Genomic DNA, 26,058 nt, shown 5'->3' with positions numbered 1-26,058 from the left:
AACATTTCTAAATCAATTTCTTGCCACCAAGGTCCAACTTCAAAAGGTATTAAAACAGACCTATTCTACCTTAGCAGAACATTTCTAAGTATTCTAAAGCAGACAATTTAAACATTAAAGAAAACCCAATGAGAACTTTACAAGACATTACAGACTTTCCCCTATTTGTCACAGTACAGAAGTGTTTGAACTTAAACAGCAGTAAATTATTAATTACATTGCTTATAAAGTCTCGAGAGCAAGAAAAGATTTTGCTGTAAGTGGCAGAAAAGGATTTTGTATCAAGTTTAAAACCAAGTAGAAGAGAAATTAAACACCAAGCCATCTAAACAACAACAAAAAAATACACTTGCCTGGCTGCATTCTTTACTGCTTGCTGAAAACAATTACAATTCATGACAGTTATCAAACTTTCTTTTAAATATGAGCTGAAACACATTATTCTGAGTGTGCATTAATGTAACAAGCACATAAGAAAAGTGAGACCAATAAGAATGCTTGTATTGTGACAACAAAACCATTGAGGCTGAAAAGAAAATTGATTTGATTTTGCCAAATACAAAGATTGAACTGTTCATTTTGTCCTGCTCTAGTACAGTTCACCTGCCAGATAGCTTTCATTTCCAAGATGCCTAAAACTGACAGAAATAAAAGAAAAACAGATTCCTGAAATATTTTTTCAAGATTTTCATTTAATCCAAAAAGGCCAATGAAATCCTAAGAGTTCATCATCTGCCATGTTAATGTTGAACACAATGTTGTTTCATTTACATTTCTGGTCCTGTTAAAACAAATACACTTGTCTAAACCAGAACATCTGTTTTGGTTATAATACAATGTATCTTTGGCAAGAACTCACAATAGAACTAACATAAATAATCAAGAATATTTATTGAACCTTGTAACAAAAACTGATTTGTAACAAAAAACCTGAAGACTAGATATGACTGTCCCTGGATCTAGTCCAGTCCTAATCTAAGTCAATAAACACAGCTCTAAAAGGGAAACTATATTAAAAAAAAAAAAAAAGTTCTGTAGTTATTTAGGTTGGGTGTATCAATCTGAAAGCATGTTAGTTACAAAAATAATGAAAAATATTTGCTTTAAATCAAAAACTGTCAAACTGAGTTCAGACAGGTTTTAAAGCCACATGAAAAATCATGTCATATGCCTCACTTCCTACTACTGTCTTTACTGATTTGTCTTCTCTTTGGAAAACTTCAGTAAAACTAAATGCAGTTTGTATTCACCATTGTTGAGGATTTTTTAATTTTAATTGCTTGTTTCTCATATATTTCTTAGCACTAAAAAAGACAAACCAGTTATCAAATAAAACACTAACATTCTTGAGACAAACTGAAGAAACCAAAATGAAGAAAATTATTTTTTAATAACTCTTCTCAGTATCTTTTGATACTGATATAACTAAAATATTTTTAAGTGAGAATCCATTAATTTGATTCTTGCCACACAACTAAAAAACAAGGTGAAATGTTGTCCTCAGTTAAGACTGTACAGTCAGTTAACACTGACTGTACTGTTTCTTTAGAGTCAGATACTGAAGCCTATGAAAAACTTCACAATTCTAGAATTACTGTAGAGGACTTCAGCAGTAGAGAGACTATTTCAGCATGTTCCGCACATACATGCAATCAATTAAGTGTTCAGCTGGTTATCTTTAACCTCTATTATTTGCGTGTGCACCAATTGCACACATCTTTCTGAAATTATATATTCTATTATGGTCTTATTTTCCTGGAAATGCATGATTCCAAGTTCTATATGATGAACTTGACATAAAAGGATGAACAGATTTTTATTGTTTTATAATAATTCCTGGCCCTATTCTCCACTTCTAACAAAAAAAAAATTAAGCAATATTACATTAAAAGCTTTATATGTCAAGGAAGTCAAAGTCTGTAGCGCCTCTCCATCAGCCACCTTTCTGAATGACAACTTAAGTTTTTGGATTTTGGTTTTAAAGCACTATAAAACAATCTAGCCTCATCTGCCAAGCCCCTTTACTTCTTTAAGGAAAAAGATTTAAAATGCAAATACAATTGGTAATTCCCTAAACCTTGCACAAAGCAATGAGCTGTGTTTTGCTGTGCAAGGATTTCCAATCTTAGAAATAAAGAACAAGTGCAATTAAATGATATCATAAGTTAGTAGGAATAAATTTGTTAACCCTACCTGTAAGATCACTTTCGAATTTATGAAGAAAAGGCACTATTAAATTAAACTATTAAACAGTTTGAACAGAGAAAGGCCGTAACTTTTTTAAAAATACAGAAAACTGATTTCAGTATGTTAAGAAGTGACAACCAAATACTGCTGTTAAGTGTCAGCACAAAAGATAATCCAAGGTAAATCACAAAAATTGCTTTAGAAAAAAATTAAAGGTGTGAATTATAAAAAACAAAAGCAGTTCCTCATGGGAGAAAAGAAAGTGATATAATACAGTTTCCATCCAAAGCAATAGAAGAATACTTTAGTTCAAATTCAACAAACTAATGGATAAACTTCGAAGGTTGAAAAGGATAAATATCTTCACTACTCTATACTAGGTATTAACACAATATTTATTTCCAGACCATTTAATACCCATAGGATTAGCAAGCATTCCATACTGTAGTCAGACAACAGAAGCTTTATCATTTGCATTTAAACCTCATTTATCAAGAAATAAACACACAATGCCAAATGGTCCTTAGCTGTTAGTGCTGCTATTCTCACATACTTTGTTACAATGATGATAACAATGGAGTGAACCTCAGGAAGAGAAAATAAAATGCTTCAGTGAGTCTCTCTTACTGACTCAGGAGAACTACTCTCATGCTTCAAAGAACTACAGCCATTTTTCTTTGGCTAGAAGGTTGGGACAAGCTTGACTCAAATACAAACAAAGTAACAAAAAGAAATACTTAAATTACATTTAAAATTACCTCTTAACTTAAAATATGCTGGATAATTAATATCCCAGTAAAGAAATCTTACCAGTAAACAACATCCAGTGGTGCAAAATATTTCTTCATAATTAAGTCAGCAAAGTAAGCTTCTGTTTCTCTGCAAGCCGTGCCATTGCCAATCACAACAGTGCTACAGCTTTGTGTGGGGTAAAAGAAAAGGAAAATTATTCTTAAACATTCTTTTACACTTTTTCATATATAGCATTCCATCCACAACAATGGCCAATACATCCTATTTTAGGTAACACAAGGCCCAGATGTAATGAGAACATATTCCTAGTAATATCACACTGTGTTTAACAGGTTTTCAGTATGGCAGTTCATGAGAGGAGTCAGAATTTTCACTTATTTGTAATAGGATTGTACAGTGGTAACATATGCAGAAAACCCAAAAATGATACTTCATATTAATAAATAGAGTATTATTTACAGTCCTCAGACACTTTCATCTCATAGTTCCCTCATCCGGTATGAGTCATGAAAAAGGGTAGCAACCCAAGCAATCATCATCTTAATTCCTTTATTGGAATACTGTAGTTGCAATAGCTTGCAAGGTCACTCCTTCTGACTGCCCTCACCACAACCAGTCAGCCATCAAATCACCTTGTTTAAAGCCAATCTAATGTTTAAAGAAAAACTGGATTGTACGCTGTGGCAGTTCAGCAGCTGACTCAGTAGACCAGATGTCTGTCCACAGGGATCCCAAAACAGTTGGACACAATAAACTTTTAATCACACTACCCGTTTGCAAATCCATCTGGAGATCTACCTGTGCAGGATTTCCTTTGCTTAATAAAACTCTTCCAAAAACTAAATGTGGCTTTTGGAACAGGAAAAGATGGATGAGTGGTTTGGGGGTTGTGAGGGTTGGAAGAATAAGGCTAAACTTGTTCCTTAGGTGAATGTTAATTTCTATTCCTAAAAATAAATGGACTGACAGAGCTTTATGGGGATACATTCATAGCATGCAGCCCTATGCATAGCCATGGCTTGATTTCACATGGTCCTAACGTACATAGTGTAAAAGCATGAACATAGACTAAAAGAAAAAATAAGCTCTGAACTAGATAAAAAAAAAGAATAATTTCATTATATCAGCAGAATTCTTATTCCATCCAAAAACAAGTATTTGGACAGTGAAGACACTCATTTTGTTTGGAAAGAGCAATAAGCGTAAGTTTCTTTGGCATACCTGTACTGTAGCAGAAGCTTCTTTATCTTCTCAGCTTCACGAAATCCTTGACCAGAATGCAAGTAAACTACATCAGTGTGGAGTATCTGACCTAGAATAACGAAAGACAAAGCCATTTGATAAAACCCACAAAGGTCCAAAAGCTATATCCTGCAGAACTATTGAAGTTAATTTGATGATTCACAAAGAAAGTTTGTTAATAAGCCATCTTTCCCTTTGATTTTTGTATTCAATTATAAGAAATGTATGGTGGGCAGAGGACAAGAAGGCTTTGGCTAGCAAAGCAAAACAAGTTAATACATTTTCTAGTTCCCTGTGGACAAATCCACATAACAAATGATGAGCATCTAGTCATATTAGGAAATAAAATGTATTATATTATCAAAGAGAGAACCAGCAATTTACTATAAAATATTTATTGCTCTAGTGTAATACATTTTACAGATCCAGTAAAGAGAGATGAAAATTAGAAAGTCTCAAGACTTGCAGCCTAGGAGCTCTGGAACTCCAGTGCCAGCTCTTGCCATCATCTCATCTATCACATTTGGAAAGAAGTGGATTAACTGGCACTGAGACCCTACAGTGCAATGAAAGCTAATAACCATTTACCCTACCTTTATTGCCTTTTAAAGTTTTTAGAACACATCTTTCCCTCCACCCATCCTGGGTGAATATATTCCCAGACAAAAAAGCAAACAACATAATAAAAGGAAAATAAACCATTTTTGCATGGGCCTAAAGAGATATGTATCCCCTGATTAGATTAGGATGAACTGGAAAGGCTCTGTTCTATATCTGAACTAAGAAGTTTTGCAAATACTGTGTTTCTGACTTCTCACATTAACACACATAGTACTAAACAAAAAAGGGTTGATAAAAGTGTCCACATGTCTAAGATACTGCCCATGAAAAAAACAATGTTATAGAAAGTATTCGAATTCAAATTCTTTGGTGAACAATAAAAATGCCAGGTGTTCTCTTTGCTGACTATCCGGGGCACAATTATTTGAACCTGTATTCAGGAAGGCAGAAGGCATTTTAAATTATATTTTAGAGAGGAGTAATAACACTAAAGAAGTCACTGGAATACAGGTGGCAGAAACCTGACCTTAACCTAGCTGAAGAATGGAATTTACATGACAGGACATGTGGAAAACACTAAAAGCTTCACAAAAAACTAAAATCAACCTGATAAAAAAGCTGGTTTTGAAACTATTCTTTACTCTAAATGAATATATTTTTATCAGTCCTCTCAAAAATGTCTAGAATTGAAACTTACTGGTTGGTGAAATAATTGCCAACTTGCAGCCATGTTTGTAGCCAGGATCTACTCCCATCAAAGTACGACCCCTCACAGGGCTGGTCAGAAGCAATTGCCGGAGATTTCTCCCAAACATCATCACGGACTCTTTCTCTGCATCAGATGTCAACTTGGATCTTAGAAGGATGGAAAAAAAACAAAACAAAAATTTCCCTTCAAATAGTTTTCAAAGGCACTTATGAATTGTTCCAAAGTTGTAAGGCGTTTTCCAATCATGTTTCCATCATCTTTAATTAAATATTAAACTTCAAGTTATTGACACCTTTTTAAAAAAGAATCAGCTTTATGATAACCTTATTCTTGTCCTAAGAAACAGTGAATATAAAGTGTATAATAGAAACACTTACAAGAACGTACACATACCAACTAACATTCAAACATCAACTCAGAACTCTGAGCAAAGAACAGTTTCCTATCACAGCTGATACCTAATTGAAAAGAAAAGCGGATTTGAAGAAGGCATGGATCGAATTCATCATAATTTCACAGTTCTGGAGAAAAATCACTACCCAGCAAAAGAAAGGATGATGGTTTACACTGAGAGGTACAAGAGAGAAACTGGAAGGGTACCTCCAATTAATTGCTAACACAACACGACTCATGAGGCATTTAATTTTGTCTATGAATTACACTATTTAACAGTCATCACAGAAGCATGTAGACTTGAGCTTTTTCTAGGAGGATATTCTGCTTCCTCAGAACCAAACTAAGAAGCTGACGGGGCCACGATGTTTCCTGTTTCCTAACTTTCTTTTCCAAGTTATGTTCTTTAACAAAAAGAAGTGAGTGCACCAAGGTTTGACTTTGATGACTTTAAGCATGAACACTTACAGTAGAGTGTTATGAGAAAAAAGTCAGTCTTGTTGAGTGAAGGTGTACAAGATAGACAATGTCTTATTTGTCAGATGTGGCCAGCAGGACAATGACTGATAAGGACAAGTATTTTTGTCATGGTATTGCATGTTATATAAAAAAGGAAGACTGAAAAAGTCATGGGGACACAAATATTCATCACCTAGATGATTTTTTTTTTCTTTTGCAGGTACTCATTGCCATTTTCAGCTGCATTATATTATCAATAATGACAATAATTAGGGAATCAAAAGAAATCCAGTAAAGCCTTCATATAACTTCAAAGGGTAGCCAATGCCCTTATTCTCCCTTTTCTTTTTACCCATCACTGAAAAAAGAAATATCTGGGTTTATTTTTACTGAAGGAAAAAAAACTGTGTTCAAGTTAGCTGATCCTTTAAGAATGGGGCAGGGAAAATTACTCAAGTTGTGTAGGTCAATCAATGCGTGACACAAGCAAGCTACAAATAGTTCAAAGACAACCCTCATAAAGACTATTTGACATGATGTAATATGAAGTTGTTCTGAGCAGTTTTCGGATGTGGAAGAACTTAACAGCCTGACTTGAATTTGCCCAGGATCCAACCAAACAACCAGCTCAGCCCTGTCTCATCCCACAGTGGTACAGAAAGAAATAGTAATTATCTCTCTTTGAAAGTGGTCTAGAGAGAGGTCCAGATTCTCTTTCACACATAACTGATTGAACACTCCCTAGCTAAGTTGCTACAGCAAGAGGCTCCCTTATATCCCCATGCTTTTTGTTTCTGGATCAGGTACACCAGGCTAACTCAGATACAATTCAAAGTGAGATGGTGAAGGGTATGCAGGCATTACAAGACTCCTTAGAAATTCAAATGTACCCTCAACAAAGAGTGGACACTCTGCATATTGCACCAGTTCAGGTAAGTTGTCCCTCTGTCTCAGTATTCTGTCTCCAAGTCTGTTGGCAGCGAGTTCTGCAGGTCCATCGCAAGCTGTGTAAACAGCTGCCACCTTTTGGTTGGAAGGTGATTCTTATTATGTCCCCCTAGGCCTTTAACTGGAAGATAGTAAAAATTTATCCCTAGAAACCTTGTGCCACTCTTCACACGCCATTCATCTCTAAGCCCTTTCTCTCCCAAGCTGAAGAGTCCTAGCGTAGTCAATTTTTCCTTTCACACTTCATTCCCCTTCACTGGGCCTTTTACAGTTCCAGTGAATTGTTTTCCTACTTTTTGGTGAGTGGACCAAAATAGCCAATAATATTCCAAATAAAGGCCAACTAAATCAAGGATTCTTTGGTTTGTCTTTATTCCTTAACTAAATAATCTTATCTTCTGAGCACTTGACATTTATGCGGTGCTGCTTTCCACAGCACCAAAGCATCTCTTCTGTGGCAGGACAGCTCAGACTCACAAGTTTTATGTATAAAAAAATAACTACTTCCCCTTGCAATCATCCTTTTAGACTCATTCCACTGAATTTCAGTTGCCATTTCATTTCCTGATCATTCACTCTTACAGCATCCTTCTCCTGTTCTTAAAAAATTAGAAAAAAATACTCTAAACCACAGAATGAGCTTTTTCCAGGGAGAGTCCAGGGACACAACAATTAGATGCTATTCATGAGAAACCAGAGAAAACAAAAGCAAATACCTAAGCCTCGCAGCAGTATGGATCTTCTACATACACAAGTAACAAAGATTCAACCAGTCACCCATGCATACAACAAATGAAGGTTAAAAGTGGCTTGAAAACAAGGGAAGGTTGGACTGGAGGCCCCCTTGGATGGGAGGCTCTGTACAAAGAGAGGCCAAGTTCTACCTTTCCATCTCTCCTAGAGATAAAGGGTTACAGTTGCCCACAAGGCCAAGTCCTCCCACGCTGCAAATTCATCAGTCCACCTGTGAAGGGAGACTTGTGCAGAAATTAAAATTACCCCTAAACACATGCTATTAGTTACGTGCGCCTTATGGAAATCATGTTTAAAATTGGCATGGATATACAGAAACTTTTATAGTAACAGGAAATGTTACTGAAATTGCCAGGTGCGTAGGGGGAATGTCCTTTCTATTACATAATATCCTGTATTTTTTAATTTTGAGCATAGACTTCTCTTTTCTCTCTAACTCTCTCTCACTCAACACTTGTATCAATTACATGATCTATTGTCCCAAGTACTGGCCCTTAATTTCATGTTTGGGATAATCATTTGATCCTTTGGGGGGAAAAAAAAATGAAGCTAACTCAGACAATCTAACATCTTTCTCTTTTTCAGTGCATTACTGGCTGCATCCAAATGGCAAGATGCCCAGCTTCATGTTTTTCCAATTTGTGACAATTCTCATTAATACGACAGAGATATAAGGCAGAGAGCAGTCCTCCTCTATAAGCACTAGAGAAATGGTTATTTTGGGGGGAAGAAATTAAAAACAAACAAACAAACAAATAAATACATCTCAGAACGCTGCAGTTGCTACTTTATGAGAAAATATCCATCAAGTCAGGATTTTAAGCCCCTACCTTGAATTCTACAAAGCACTCAGACTGTGTAACACTAACAGGTATATTGTAATAAATGCAAATAACCTAATCATGACCTACTAGTGTCTATATTCAATGTTATAAGATTGGGTTTTTAAATTGAGATTCAAAATTCCCTACTTTGATATACAGTCTGAGATGCAATCCTTTCTGTGGAAAACTATCTGCAAACTAGCTTCAGGTGTGAAACAAGATATACAGAGAAATGTTTGTGTCCCTGAAGACAGGGGAGAGAAAGGACTCTCTGCAAGAAAGCATGGAAAATTATGAAAGGATTATCCATTAAAAAAATAAGTCCATGCCACATCACTTGCATGAAACCCTGACGGAATCATTCCATGCAGTACTGTAACAAGGTAAAACGTATTTCAAAGAGCCAAAAGCAACATTGGACATTATTATACCAGATACAAGAAATTATGATATCTGACAGAATGGAAGAAAGGAAATTAAACAATAAATAAGGTAACCGTCTTGCTGGCAAGTTGCATTCTTCTGATCACTAGAAGCACCAGCAATTTCAATACACTCTTGGAAACTTTGTGTTCCAACATTTAATGATAATAAAAAAAGAAAGAAGAACAGCAGGGGGTGGGTTGGAAAAATTAATGCTAAAAGGAGGCATTGAATACTTTAGCAGTCCTTCGCAGAGTCCTGAAAAACAGCTCCTGGTGTGTGCAAAAAGAGAATAAAAGAAGGATAAGAGTTAAGTGGTCAGGAACCAGAAATACTACTGTCAGGCGCTTTGCATTCCTCTCTATAGGAGATGCTTCAGCTTTTCCTAACCAAACACCACCAATCATGCAAAATTATCACAAAGAGTAAAATCTAAGCAGATATCCACTTAGGAATAGGCAGCAAGCTTCATATTCTTTGCATTTATTACTTGTGAGCTACATCTAGTAAACAGAAAACCTTCAGCCACCTACTGCTGCAACAGCCCTCCAAGTGTTATACACAACACAGGCCACAATCCTGTGGTTCAAACGACAGGACAAAAATACAGTAAAAGAGTCTTGAAGTACCCTTATGTCAGTTTGTTTAGTTATCTTAAAACCAAACTCCACTAAAAAGTAAGTATTTTTTCTTTATTTTAAAAGTTTGATTGTAGAGATGGCTAGGAATGACAACTACTTTCACTCCCATGTGACAGAAGCCAACAGTTGGACCCTCCATCATGAGCTGTTCCTCATTTTGGCCAAATAATAGACACAGTGCCTCCCCTAGAGTAGCTACATGTACTGTGATCACAAAAAAAAAAAGTGAACTCAGCGCTTTTAGAAATCTGTGAAACTCTCATTAGCAAAAAAGCAGGCTCGCTAATCAAAAGAGGTGAAGCAATCTTGCTTGCAAAGCAATGAACAAACACAACATACTGTAGTGAAGAAACCCAAAAGCCGTTAGAAATATATGCTGTTAAAAACTTGAGCTGATAGTTCTTTTCAGATGGTTAGAACATAGAACATTCAGGGAATTATGTTCATGAAAGGAAGTGTCAGGAAAACAATTCCAATTTGAACAGAAACATAAAAGCACAGCCAGGAAAGTACAGAAGAACTATATTTCACAATGTGATTGCAGATTTTAGATACTGAATAGCCAACATATGTCATTTTGATACAAGTCATTTCAACATTTCTGGTCCAAGAAACAGGGTCTCTTTGATAAACTTAATTTTGAACTACCTTAAAGCAGGCATTAACATCTATGTCACATATCAGAAAGCTTCGCCAGAATGAAACGCTTTGAAGAGCTTCTCTTGTAATGATGAGAAGAATCACACCCTAAGTAGTTAGCCATTAGAACATAATGCTTTTAGAATGTAGACTTTTCAACATATTAAAGATTTTTCACTTCCTATATTACACCATAAAACACCCTATTTAATTCATGTTACTTTGATATTAAGTTTTAAGTTTTCTTTAAATTTAGAACAATATTACAGATTTTAACAAGTGACACTTTGTCTGATGACATCATTACTACAGTATCACCAGAAGTAAGTTTACTGACTTCTCTAGAGGCATCACAATACCCATAAAATGGTATCAGACTAAGACTATGACTAATTAGTTTACCACAAAGTGCAGCTGGCAAACATGAAAGACACTTCCAACTGAAACAATACTTTGCTGGTTTCTTTCAAACAGGTAAAAGAGCAGGAATCAGAACAATGCCATGGACAATACTGTTGCTGTGATATGAAAAGATGCTGGGAAAAATCAGTGACATAATGGTTTATGCTAATAAAGAATAAGATAAAACTACTATGGTAATAGAGTAACTTTATTAGATAAATGTACAAGTAATAAGTATGTAAACACGTAAAATGGCTTCACAGAAACATCACTTCTCTACTGTAGCCTAAACTGCATAGGGTCACAAATTAAATCTACAGAAACAAGACTACGTAGTTCATTTCTTCTGTAAGCACTGAGGATTAAAAACATGCTGATATTTTAAAATGGATAAAAAAATAATCAGCAAAATGTTAGGGAGGGAATTTTTAAAAACTTCATAATATGAAAGTACAGATTTATTCTGGGCTTACCGGAATTCTCTACAGAGAAGAGGATGTATAAGGCGTTTATATGCATCCTCTACTGAATTCCGTAGGATCCTCATAAATTCTGGTTTTAAAAATTGTTTTGGTCTCCATCTGCAAAAGATTAGAACAAGAAAAATCAAAAAATACTTTAAGAACATATACAAATACCAAGATAAAAAAGGAATTTCACAAAAAGATTTCTACATTGCAATGTCCTATAAACTGCAGAATTTCTACAATAATTAGGCAATGAAATCATAGATTCAAATATAAATGGAATGAGAAGTTGTCCATGACCACACAGGTCACACCAGGGACAGGTTTATCTTTTCTTCGGTGTCAGAATGCAATCATATTTTAAGTTTTAAAGAAAACATAAAACCCCATTTTTCTTCCCTTTGAAAAGTCGAAGCTTATAACAACTGAACAAAGATCTTGATTACATATTACCATTAGGGTTGCATTATTTGTTATTCTTCAATACATTAAAAAAATTACTAAACATCCTAAACAGTGAGTGTCGCTGCCCAGATGGAAATTTAGGAGCTAAACTAATATCAGTTAATGAAACCCAAATCAAATTTCCCTCGGAATGCTTTGAGTATCTCTATTCAAACTCTAAATGAAATCTTACAAATTTTGCAGCAATTCTTAAGCCACAGAAGCCAAACAGCTTGCAAATTATTTTTCTCTTTTACCTGTTGCTGATATATTTGAAGTGTAAATAATATTACAGAAAAAGGGGAAATTAAATAAACAATACCAAACAAACACAGGACTGTTTCCCAACTTTTTCTAAGCCAAACTCTTTAAAGCATTCTCTTTTCTAGGGAGAATGTGCAGTAGTCACAACTATAATGACAATTACTTCAAATTTTGCTGTAAAATACACCTAAGTTTCAAAGCTTAATTAATTGAACTTTTTGTTGTGGGCAATGTTCCATGAAGGAGGGAGCTGGGGGGATGTGAGTCATTGAACAAGCAGAACTGACTCACTGAGTTTGCCCACCCAACGATAAGAGATCAAGACTGAGGACATATTATACGCAAACAGAACTAACTAGTTAACATTTTCTATTGAAGTCCACCTTTATTACTTTTAAAAATATTGATAACAGTCAGAGTTTTCTTCCTTTATTTATTATTTAATATGCCTGAGTCTCAAACTGTTAAGTGAGATACATACTTATTTTGTAATATGTCTGGGTAAGTTTAAGTTTTTTGGTTGGCTGGTTGGCTTGTCTTTTAAATGCAACATGACAGAATTATGGTCATTTCATAATGTATCCAGGTGCAGGTCCAGGCAAAACCAGAATGAATTTTACTTTTGCCTTTGTTTACTTGCAGTCACTCAGAAATACACAGAATCCGAAGTTGCTCCTATCCAGACAGCTTTTCAGTTGTTTAAGGGGATCTGCAATTTCCTGAAACAGCTTTTCTAAGTGTCCGTGCATATAACAGATGAGGAATGTGTGATTGAGTCAATGCTGCATTAATGCAGACAGACATGGGACCAGAATTAAGCTCACTATTTAGTTTTACAACATTCAGGGTTGTGAGTGCTTAGCCACATGACCTCATCACTTAGCTAACAGTTTTTGCAAATAGTTCTATTATACTTATTTGTAACTGGAGACTCTTTCCATACCTATATAAAACTGGCAAAGGCTTTAAACCCTCTTATTGCCATCACATTCTATAAACATGAAGTTATTACAGGTGGCTAGTATGACTACAATCCCCCAGAAAGAATCCTCAGCACAAATAAGAATGAATTTGGAAACCTGGCAGCTGTTTCCCCTGCTCTTCCATCCATTAAAGCCAGTTAACAAACCTTTCCTCTGTAAATAAGTTATCACAGCAGATATTTTTATTACTTGCCTACATATAAGTAAAAATTATTTAGGCAACGTTCTGTTAGAAATTGCTACAAATGCAAAAATATCCAAGCAGTAAGTTCAATCACAGCAAATACTGCATTTCAATTATTGTAGTACTTCATGAGAGAAGAGAAAAATTCACTTTGCCTCAAAAACAAAGCAAAATCATGTGTGTATATTTTTAAAGATCATAGAAGCGTTAAGTCTCCCTCTAAGAATGGATTTTTCTTGATTATTTAATCAAGATACGACTTTAGATGCCCTATTTAGAAAAGCTACACATGAATAATATCTTACTCTGCTCATCATCTCTCCATGTGCAAGTGCTCACAACAGGGACCACCATAAGCATAAATGGCTTAGACTACTGATACACCACAGAAGGTGAAACTGTACATCAACAGAATTAACAGAGCCCACATCAAGAACCACTAGTATTAATTAACAACTGTTCTGGGAAGACCACAGCCAGGATTTTAGACCTGAAAGAGAAACAGCACAGCTTTGTGTTCCTCCAAGACGCTATAGAAAACACGTATCAAAGTAGTAACCACAGACAAAGCAAGCCTTAAAGGCCCGTACCATGGACTTTACACAGAATCTGAGAATTTTGACTGGAAACTGAAAAAATATTATCAAGCATCAAACTTCATTTTCAAGACTGCAATCCCATTTTGGAATAGACTTTCAACCTTTCCCAAGGAACAACTCCATGTTGACTTTACACTCCAAGCCAGCTAAGCAGCCCCTCTCTGGCTGTTTCTCCTTGATCATTTTTCTGTATTCCATTTCACAACAAAGTCTTTGGGACTGGTAGAGTTCTAGAGTTAATGGAGCTAACTTTACTCTCAAACTACAGAGATGCCATTTTCTGGGGAAAAATACAACCCATAGGACCAGGCAGAAGAATATTACTCAGTTTTCTGCACAAACCCAAATTTCAAGGAAACAGTTTATACAGGCTAATAAATATTCTGAACTTGCAAAAAATTACAATATTCTTAGACAGTATCTTCATGGAACTCAATGCAATAATGAACTCTAGTCTTCCAAACTCACTTTCTATCGCAGGGACATTTAATGCTAAAAAAATTTGTCTCAGAAGAACACAAAAAGTCTGAATATTTCCTACTAATTCAATAGGCAATAGCTGATAGAATTTTGTGGCTAGAATATTGGCCAAACTCTGTAGCAAGGTGGCATTTCTGTTTCTGCAACTCAGAAAATTAGTTAATACCTTTGCAAAGTTTTGAAACCACTGACTCAATCAGAAGTTATTAACCTTCTGCTCTCACTATGCAATGAAAATAATCCAAATTCCACCCTTGGACAGTAATTTCAAAGTTTGCAGGGCAGAATACACATTTACTATTTGTCAGTTTGATAACACAGTTGACAATCTAACAAGGAAGATCAGAATCTGTCCTAGACGTTAATGCACCAAGATTTACTAAAATCATTTCTTCAGAAGTTTTCTAATGGTGGAGAAGTTGTCCTTAAATAGTAAAAAGCCATAAGCATATATAGCCTCATGAATGCCAAGTATTAACAAGTAGTTTCATTTCCAAGGTCAATATTCTTTTTATCTCAGGATGACTCACAAAAGTGTAATCAACCAAAAATATCCCAATTTACATCCCACTTTTATTTGTGTAGCAGTGACAAGCTGTTCCATTATCTGTGGTTCACAGTGCTTCCAAATTCTCAGTCACAGATGCAGTAAAAGCAAGACTGACAGACATGTCCTGCCTACAGAATACACATCTTGAAGGGAGGACAGAAATTCTGTTACAGGTACTAAAACTAGAATGAAAAAGGTGTGTTTACGAATCCTGATATTTTACTGAGAAAAAAAAAGTTACTTACTATTAATCTTAGATCATATTATATTTTCCAGCCAAACAAATATTTTAATTCTTTCAGAGCCCTATTCTTCCTTTTCAGAGCAAACATCCCTATTAAATTTCTACAGTTGAAAGGAACATTTTTTTCCAAATCCATTTCTTGAACTTGTTGTGAAAAAGAAAAAAAAGGCTGAAGCAGTATTCATTTTATACATTAAAAGGTGCATTTTTTCCCTCCTTTTGGTTATTCGATTTTAGGATGCAAAGGTAGGAGTTTCTGAAACATCCTCAGAACAATGCCCAATATCTTAAACTACTGAGAAAGAGAAACCTGTCTTTTATACACTCAAGAAAGATACACAGTTTGGATCACAATAGTCTCCAACAGAGGACATCAAGGTACAGTTTCCAAGAAGAAGTCTGATGGAGATATTACACAAAACAACATATACTTAAAATGAACTTTTGCAAAAAAAACCTAAAAATTATGCAACAATAAACAACTCACTACTGGCTTACCAAAAAAAAAAAAAGCAACTTGTAAGAGCAAATCAGTAAACAATAGACGAATCCAGTTTTTAGAGCCCAGTTTTCTGACTCAACCAGAGATCAAAATGTAAGAGATGGTTCAACAATGTGTGAGGATTATGCATTGAAGGCAGTCATATTTAGGTTTGTCTGTTAAATCCATTAAATTTTTTTAAACATGCAATTCCTTATATTTGTGAAACTTGAAGTTATGTAGTTCACTGATCTAAAATCCAAGATAGCCCTATTTAATCATTGTAATCAGGCATATGAAGTTATTTTTTGAAGTTAGAAGTATATTCTATTGGATTCTACGAAGTCCTTTCAGTAAAGACTACTGGATGTGATGCATATTACAATTTGAAAATATATTCACATTTCATCAGCCTTAGCATATTTTTAAAAAAACTCAATTGCTTTAAGAATGGTGCCAGAACTCACGAATATAGCCCAAGGCATGATCTTTTCAGCATAACGCTACAGCAGTTGGAAATACAAAATAAGAATTATCCACTAGCTAATTTCATTTAATCTAATAAATATTCGTTTAATTTGTTCTTTTAATGTAACAAGACATATGAGGTACACTTCAGTATGCAGCAGTCTACGGAAAAACAAAAAAAAGATATTTGTGTAAGAATATGTATCCAAGCAGACCTTTCATTGACACACCACCAACAGAATTCATTCTTCACCCCGTCAGGAATGTTGACCTTCACTGTCAGGATCTTCAGATTTTCCCCTCGGTTAATGGCCAGAATCTGAGTGCAAACATAAATGGCAGAGACAGATGACACACAAAATATCCAAAAGATAAACTTATCAACATTTGTGTACGCGCTTGCTTGACATTCTGTAGCAAATCAGCATGGTGGTAGAGTAAATCAGTTCACAAAGTACTAGCATGTACAGATAACATACAAAATCTAAACACAGCTTAAATCATGCCATGGTATAACAAATCATACATTTTTTTGGAGTCTGCAATCTCAAGATTCAGTTTATCTTAAACACACTTCTAATACAAAAGAGCATGAATTTAGCTGGTGGAATAATCTTATTTAATAACACAAAACTCAAAAAATTAATTGAAAAGTGACTCCAATCAGAACTAGAGATTGGAGAGGGAAAAAGTTAGTCCTATGCTTCAGGTTTCATTTTTCTTCCCAAGATCAATCCAAATTTAAAATTAATTATGGATCAGAACTTTTGACACAAAGGCACTCAGCTTAATTCGAATGATGATGAATTTAGAGTTATTCATTACTAGTTCACAAATAGCAGAAAAGACTGTAGATACACTCTTCATGCTAACACTCCAGCGTTAAAACATAACGCACATATTTCTGACAGAACCTTGTGTACATAACTGTCTAGTCATGATCTAAAGCTAAATTAGGTTGCACTTGTGCTACCTGCATACAGAGTTCAATTTTAAATGGAAGACTGTGACTCTACATTTAAAACCAGGATCACAATACAAGTGGTGGATCCTGGAGGATACTGGTGGGTAACTACTAGTCTAATCTCACTCTGGTGACACTGAATGTTCACCTCAGTATTAAGAAAATTCACTGATTTTAGAAACAAAATAATAGTCAGAAGCAGCTACAAATAAAAGCCACATCTTTAGATTCCCTTTTTCCTTCCAAAGTATTTTAAAGTAGAAAAACAAACAAACAAAAAAAAAGAAACCTGCTTGAAGTTGACATTCCTGTATGACTACACATGTTGCTGTATGTAGCAGGCCCTGAGCACTGTCACAACAGAGCATTCTGTGTCAATCATGAACTTTAATTCAATCACTAGCTAACTCAGACATGTCACATATGTTAAATACAATGGTTTAAAATGACTCCAGGACATAGTACCAATTTATATTCCTGAGCCTTACTGCTCCTGTGACATACCAGGCCTGACATATCATTGAACAACAAAGCTAATAATAAAGATTGCATGTGAAATATTATAGCATCTGGTACCTTTACTGCCAAAGCAAATGTTTTCATGTAGAAATTAGAAAGACACATTTTAACAAATCAAATGCTTTCACATTTATTATGATTTTACTTTTTTAAAAGAGAAAGTTAAATGTCAAGTTAAAATGAAATCAAAATGATGCTCACAACAGAGAACGTATCTGATAGAATTATAATGTCATCATTCAGCACGCTGTTAGCAGGGTCAATATTTGCATCACATTTTGTTTCCTGGCCCTCCATCTGCAGAATGTGTCAGTCACCTGAACTTAAACCAGCTGTTAATGCAGTCACTAATATTATTTACATTTTTACTCTTAAACAAACTGCCTATCCTGTTTTAAGTGACGCATTCAGAGAAGAATTATCATCCAATAAATGCTCAATTAAGAAAGGAATTACTCAATTTTTTCATCTATTACAATAAAGATCTTTTTGTTTTGCTTGTTTTTTTAAGTAACATGTTAAAATCTGGCTATTCTAGACACAAAACAGTCTTGACTTCAGGAAAAAGACTGTTTTTATCTAAAATTGGAACAGATCCAGGGCCAGGATTGTTAAAAACAACACACATTTTTCAGAGAAAGCAAGAACAACAATTTGATCTAGACATAAAGTTTGTCAAACCTTATTCGGTTTATCATAAAAATATGACATCCTTCATTTTGCACAGCTCTCTTCTATGTTGCAGATTTACTTAGACACACAGTAAGTTTTCTATACTTTGCCAAGGACTTCTAATTCCCAATTCCTTTTTAAGTATGAGATTGAAAATATAGCACTTGCCTCAAATGATATACTTTATTCATGAATTCTTCTCCTCCCACCATTTCAGTCATTTCCAAATACAGGAAAACAACCCCAAGGCGTACAAAAACACCGAATTGTTTACAATTAGTCAAAAATTCAAATAAACTCTTGAAAAATTCTTTTCCCTTAGTTATGACAGTGTTGGTAGAGCTACTCAACTATATCTTAGGAGGGTCGTGTCAGGTTCTCCTTGCTGCCAAAGGAAGAAACTGCAGCTGAACCTCTCGACAGCAAAATGTTCCAGCTGGAAACACCCACAGGTGTCCAACCATGTCAAATGTGGAGTCAGGCTTTTAAAACAACAGAGTTCTTTTTCTCATTTCAGATTCAGTATTTTACCTTTTTCAGTCAAACAAGCCGATCCCACGCCAGTCCTGATAATTTTGTGGCATGCCTCTGCACACAGGACAACGGCACAGAAAACAACACAGACGTACGGGGTGTGCAGTGACAGCTGCAGAACTGCAAAACTGAGCTGCAGCATTACTGCACAGCAGCTTAACTCACTGCAACACACTCTGCAAGGCACCCTCATAGCTACACATGCTTTGGTCATAAGGGCACAGTTTATCCTCTTATAGGTAACATGCTAGACTACTGTCCACCCCCTTTACACACAGGAAAGCTAGAGCACAGTTAGGGTTGTACCCAGACCTTTAAGATTACTAGCACTGCCATACTCCAGTGATGACAAGTTTCAGTGCCATATTTTACAGAATCCTGTATTTGCAACTCCGCAAAGAGGTGATTTAAAGCTGACTTTTGCCTCCAGTTAAATGAATTTAGAACACTTGTCTGTATGCAGTCACGAAAGCAGCAGAGGTCTTAAAAACAGTGAATTCTACGAGTGTTCTTCAAACACAGCTATTTAACCTGTAGTCCTGGGGGATTAGTAAAATTTATAAAAACGCTTAGTTCCAGGCTTTTCTATATCTTTTTTAGGTATAAACTTCTTTTAATAATCTTGAACCAAACCAGAGAATTTCTTTGCTAGAAGCCATCTTTTACGCTACTCTTAAAAGAAAATGTTTTTACCAGTTTTTAAATGCAAAAATGAAGTATTTCTTCAAAGTCTTAGGTGAAGGAAAAAATAAAGACTTTCAGGTACTAAAGAGGATGGTCATAACCCAATGAAATAAAAGAAATTAAAAAATGGCAACTTGCACCAGTAGGGGAATAAGGTCAGGTGATAAAGAAATTGAAGGTAATGAGAAAGACTTTTGAAAGTACAATACCTGGGTTTAAGCTTAATGAAGAAATGGCAGATAAAAAAACCCCAAAACCAACTTTTTCTCTCATTTCATTATCAAAATAAAAAAGGGAGAAAGACAGAAACTGAAAAACTAACAAAGAAACAAAGAACCAAAAACAGACATAAAAAGTTACAGTACATTTACAAAACAGAGAACTCTGCAAATTCTAGTGTCAGAAATGATCATAAAATGCATTCTTTCCTCAATTAGGACAAAAGAGCCCTGCCATACCTTGAGCCTTGAAACCTCAGCAAAGCACAAGCAACTCAGACTTCTACAATTCACAATACAGAAATATTCAATGTGGTAGAACAGTCAATAGCAGTACTATACAAATGAAAGACAGCAGGTATGTGTGCAAAAATATCCCATTATTACAACACTACCAGCTGCAAAATCACTTCACCAGAGAGCTAGAATAGGTAATGAAAGAGGCATTAAGATCAGCAACAGACACAAGGAAGAATAAACCAGAACAGATCAAGTTAATATCAAACAAACTAAGGACATATCCTGGATAAGAAACAACGCAGCCATACAATCAAAACGTTGACCAGGTTTGGGAAATACGGTTTCTAGCCTTGGCTCTAACTAAGCAACAGTTTTTCTTACGTAAAAAAAAAAGGATGCCTCAGACAAGTATATCATACCATCATCCCAGGAAACACTTGCTCACCCAAAACATGTTGCATATCTCAGTATTCACCACTGTCAGTGCAGGTGAAACTAAGTAGTCTTTGACAGCCCAAGTATTCCTTCAACAGTAAAGCACACAAAAAATCCATACACCACAGCACTTAATTTTCTGATGAATCTACAAACCTTTGAGAATGTCATCACAGTAGTCAATACATGCTCTATCAACCTTCCTAGACCTTCTAGAAGCAAATTTTCACCAAATAATTACCAATATAAGTACAGTAAATGTTCATACTTATTACAAAGAAAACAACCACAGCTACCTCTTCAAACATCTACACAAGACTTGTCTACTAAAATTACTAGTAGCTATTTAGCCTTTCACCTAACACCTTCCATATTGGAGAGTGGGAAATGGTGTAAAAATTAGCCCATCCATGCTGTGAAATAGTTTTTGTAATAAATCAATTTCAAGACACACAATAAAATCCTTTATTACTTCAAAACATCACACTGTTTTAACATGGAAAGCACAGAAAATATGAAAGCATATAACAGCCCTCTAAAGGAAAAGGACATTTCTAGTTAGAAGCAGCCAAGAGGGTCTGTTTGTGTGTTATTACAGTTTGTTTTGGTTTGAGGATCTTCTTTTGGTTTTTGGGGTTTTTTTTGTTTGTTTGGGTTTTTTTTGTTGGGTTGTTCGTTTGTTTTTTTTTTAACTAGGTAACTGTGACCAAAACAAGAGACAATTCACTTGGTGATTAGTTATGAATTATCTCAAAGGTCTTGACAATTGCATAGAGTGCATCACACTTCAGCCTTTGAACTTCAGGAACAAGGGTAGCCTAGCCATCATCAGCTAGTTAAATTTGCTTCATCCTTTATTTCCTTATCTAGTTATACAAGTCAATGATAACCAAAGATGCTTCATCAAAGGGAATACTGATGACTTGCAAAACAAACCCATTTTTGGGGTAGTGCATGAGATGTTCCCCTGAGCTGCTTTTGTAGGTCACTTTTCATTTCAGTTTTCTGGATCCTTTCCTGATACTTCTCACCAGTTTCACCTGTCAGGTTTAGTGTCGAATGGCTCAGAGCACTCTGACTCAGTGCTGCAGCAAACATCCAAAGGAAACAAGAATAAGTTTATCCATGTTTGCTTCAAATTCCTACACTGCAACCAAGCATTTTCCACTACTATGTCACTTCTACCCCAGTCTCACCCCTACAGGGCATGTCATTGCTTACCCTTTATCCCTCCAACCGATGACTCTTGATATGCACTTGTCACCAGGGAAAGGGAGAGAGGGCATGACACACACCAAAAGTATTTCAATATTGGTATGATTTATCTGATACATAAATCATTTAAAGTATTTGTTTAATGAAAATTAATTACACAATGGGCATACTGAATAGCAGTCCTTTGCTCAGTTTCTTAACAGAGACTAACAGCTTAGTCCTGCATTTCAAGAATTTGAAAGCCTCTAACTCTACTGTGAAGAAAAAGAAAGTATCTTTAGAATCAGTTTGAAGCAACAAAATTCATAAACAAAGCCATGTATCCTACAGTTAAAATTCTAAGAAAAAAATACAAATTTGAAGTTGTACCTGATGATGCTGAATGTTCTTTATATTGCAAGAAAACTCATGGTAGAGTTGGAATTTATTAATATCTTTTTCATTCCCACTTTTGGATGACACTTTTGCCAAGGTTGACTGAATGGAAATGTACCTCTGCTGACATCTGAATAGAAGAAACAGATATTAATAAGGTATTTTAGTATGAAACTTGTAACAAGTCATTACTGCACATATTAAATAAAAATGCAGTTTGGAATCTGCTCAAATACAGATTATGTTAACTCTAATTACCTGCAGAACTGGATGACATATCTTAATGCTGAGACTGACATAACTTATACTGACTGGAACATACCAAGAGAAGACATTCAAGCAGATCTCAGAAAAAGCTATCACAGCCCTTCTCCTGAAGGGAACAGATACTCAAAAGCCACCACCGGCACTTCAGTTTCGTCAGTTATGGGTTAAACTTCAACCAACAAATTTTGGGAAGTTGTAAAAAAAAAAAAGTTATAGTAGTTCTCTATTTTATAGAAATGCAATATCTCTCTTGAATCTACCCAGCCTCAGAATTAATTTCTTGCTTTGAGCACTTAACAGCCATAAAAGTTTTCATTATTTTTAGGAGTAACAGGGATCCCAAACAGATAGCTTCCTGAATGTTCCTCATACATACAACACACTTCAGATCCACAGGATTGATCTGTAAAGCACTGACTATTACATTAAGGAACTTCCAGTGGTCTAAAGAATGAAAGTGATAGTCAGGTAGTGACAGCACATCCTTTACAAAACAACCCCTTCACTGAAATTATCACATTGCTGACTCAAAACAATATTGCATGCCCCTAAGGCAGCACATGTTCTTTGATAGTTCTCCATCCCAGATGGCACACAGCAGAGAAAATAACAAGTGGCTATTACTCTGTCATACCAATTCCCCAGACATGGCAACACTGATGTCAGGTAACGTAAGAAAACATAAATTCAGCTAACACAATTAAAGGATCAGTAACTCCTGCTTTCAAAACAGTCATATTTGTTTGCCTTATTGACTACCAATGCCAAAATCAACCATCACTGCACGCTAATTACACTGACTGGTGTCAAGTCAGCTATTGGAGCAATAGCTTAAACAGATGTATCACTGAGAAGTTATAGCTTGAAGAAAGTGCAAGGACAGAAAATTCCCTTATGGGTCACTAACTGCAAGGGAGAACTGCTGTATGTGGAGCAGGGCCACAGAGAATTTTACATTCTTTGGGAGTCACAGCATCATGCCATGCCTACAGCAGATCTCTCCTCAACTGACAGCCAGATAGGCAGAGGGGCTAACAAATGTACATAAGAATGGACCTAAATCTCATAGTAACTCAGTTTTCCTATCATTAAAAAAAAGTTCTGTATCAGCATGCTAGGAGACTGAATCTTACCATGTAACCAGGAAATTTTAGAAAGTAAGAATGAAACTTACAGTTTCCTGATAAAATCCAGTGTATCTTTGTCTTTAGCAAAGATGTCTGCTAAAATATGCTGTACTCCAGTCTCTACCTCCTGGATATTTGCAAGCCCTGAGAAAAAAATAATTATAGAATACAGTCAATATAATATACAGTTAATAAATATAGAAAGAACTAATACAAAAAATCACATAACTGCACAGGCACTAAGAAAATACATATAAGCTGAAAGATAACTGATTAAAGATATCTGACTGACTTGCAGAGGTTTCAAAGAATCCTAATTCATTAAAATTTTGTTATCAACTAAACTTCCTTTCCAAAACATCTGAAACTATTATATTTTTATAATCCTAAAGTGACCAATGAAGTATCATAAGACAAAAGGGCAAAAAAAATTACTTTTCTCTCATTTTATTGACTTTGATGCTAATGGATCTTGACATTCATGATATAAATTAATTATTTTAAATTGTAAAATTGGATATTTAAATATAATTTTTGAAACTTAATAAAATAAGTAACTGCAACAGAAGTCTATAAATTTTGCTACTGATATGGAAACTGCCTAAATTCTTTGCAGGCAATCCTGTCTTTTCTCTGTGTAATAGTTTTATATTTCCACGGGTTTGCAGCAGGAGTTTGTACAACGACACTTCTGAGGTCAGGATACCATCAACCCCTCCTACAAAACACTGAAGTCATAAAATGCCTTCAAAGACATGAAGTTATAAATGTTTTCATATCTCTGGAGAGATAACAGAATTATTCAGTTAATTTCCAACAGGCAGAGCCATCCCTTAATTCAAAAGGCCAGAAGTAGTGGCACATTATTCTCCTTCGCATAGTGGTTGAATTGGACCAGAACCAGAAGACAATGAAATAAAACTGACATCTTGTATTTTAGTTCAATATTATCTAACCCTGTTTCAAGCAACAATCAGTAATGAATGCTTCAGAGCAAAAAGCAAGAATCCTAGAGCTCGCAAATGCAGCATTAACTGTCTCCTTCAGCACACATTATTTTTCATTTTGCTGTCTGATGGACTACCAATATCTTGAAAGAGCTTTATTAACACTATTTTAAAAAACTGCATAGCTCTAGCTATTCATTATATTGAATCCAGAATCCTGCTTCTGATTGGGCTATAAAGTTACACACTATAAAAAATTCATCTCGCCTTTTTTTAAGACAAGGAAGCTAAACTTCACTGCTAGAAAGAAAAAAAAAACGTGAGAATAAGAATACATTATTAAATGTCTGAGCTTATCAGAAGTTATAAAATTTGGATCCTTACATTTATAAGTTAGTGTTTCTTATGGTAAAAGTAATGTCATGTCAGAACACAAAGCTAAGGAAATTTTAGGACATGCATCATGTTGAATATGAATTAAGACACCACAGTACCACAAGTGTGCACAGCAAAATTATTTTAATTCTAGTAGAGAATTTGAATGAGATAGCATAGGCCAAACCCAATCAGAATTAAAATTATAAAGTTTCCATGGGCATTTTACTGTGTCCACCAGCACATGCTTGTGTAATGAGAGAAATATTTGACCTTTCATACAACTAAAAGGAAGAACTAAATTTTTTGGTGAGCCTGCTTCCTTAACTTTCCAAGGTCTGGCTTTGAAACATGAACTGCTGTTTTTATTTCAGTTTATTTTTAGTATAAGTTGAAAAACATCAAGAATTTGAAAGAATGAAATATTAAGATTTGATGAAAACTTTTCTGTACTGCAAATTCACTCTGATCTCAAGCTGTATATAGGTTGTCAAACTGGCTCCCAAGTTGATGAAAGTGACCCAGTTCATAGATGTATATAAATTTCTGAGGTCTTTCAAATGCAAACCATTATATAAACCTAAGTAGAATTATTTTTAGTACAAAATTGAAAATAGGTGTACTGATTTTCAAAAGTTAATGTTTATGCTGCAACAAATAGCACTTCCTTCTGAATATACTCTAAATAATTTCTTTGAACTTCCACCATGAAGATTTTCTTTTGGCTCTTTAGACTCTGCCAGAATAGTCAATACGTGGTTGCAATATACTGCTGTATGAAGTAACAACATAAGCTAAAACGCAGTTATTTAAAAATCAAAATATTTGGTAACTGATTTTCAATGCAAAATTAGCAGAGTTTTATAAGCAATATTTAAATAAAATAAAATGAAGTAGGAAGAGTAAGAGTCAGCCTTACTAAGGAGGTTCAGTATCTTTATATTGAAATTGCAAAAGTATCTGTTGGGGCAGGGAAGAACAAAAGTACGTCTCTACTTTAACATCATAAAGAATGCTGCAGGAATCTTGGCATTTTATTGTCAGAGATTGCCCCCTACAGATTCACCCATAACTGCATCCACAAAGACACACAATTCTGCAGTCTATTTGTGACAATCACGTTGTTAAAAGTTCTTGGTCAAATTTCAGAGATTACATCTCCAATCTCTACTGTCATTCAATAACAAAAACTCTCCTGCTCATTCCCAATCACCAAGACCAGTTTTTATTAAGACATGCTTTGCTGGATGACATTTCCTTCACAAGCATAAGCCTCTTGTACCATCAGCATCAACTCTTCAGGAAACAATTAAAGTAGAACCATGGAGAGGTTTCAGGTGTGGGGGGCAGTTCCCTCTCTCTTACCAGCAAATACAGATGTCAACTGT

The 26,058-nt window shown here is 35.2% G+C and overlaps 1 protein-coding gene across 5 annotated transcripts in view; it reads right to left on the bottom strand.

Moving 5' to 3' along the window:
* The window catches only part of SRBD1 (S1 RNA binding domain 1), a 124,997-nt gene that overhangs the window by 86,362 nt on the left and 12,577 nt on the right, over positions 1–26,058 (bottom strand). For all 5 annotated transcript variants that reach the window (XM_027681916.1, XM_027681918.1, XM_027681915.1 and 2 more), the window contains 7 exons: positions 23,396–23,492; positions 21,949–22,084; positions 16,314–16,417; positions 11,408–11,515; positions 5,441–5,598; positions 4,162–4,252; positions 2,998–3,105 (listed from right to left, as the gene is read on the bottom strand). In XM_027681916.1, coding sequence (XP_027537717.1) covers positions 2,998–3,105; positions 4,162–4,252; positions 5,441–5,598; positions 11,408–11,515; positions 16,314–16,417; positions 21,949–22,084; positions 23,396–23,492 — 802 coding nt within the window. The remainder of the gene's footprint in view (positions 1–2,997; positions 3,106–4,161; positions 4,253–5,440; positions 5,599–11,407; positions 11,516–16,313; positions 16,418–21,948; positions 22,085–23,395; positions 23,493–26,058) is intronic.

This window comes from Neopelma chrysocephalum, unplaced genomic scaffold (assembly GCF_003984885.1).
Source record: "Neopelma chrysocephalum unplaced genomic scaffold, ASM398488v2 Primary Assembly neopelma1_61b, whole genome shotgun sequence".
Lineage (NCBI taxonomy): Eukaryota > Metazoa > Chordata > Aves > Passeriformes > Pipridae > Neopelma > Neopelma chrysocephalum.
This window is presented reverse-complemented; position numbering and strand designations above follow the sequence as displayed.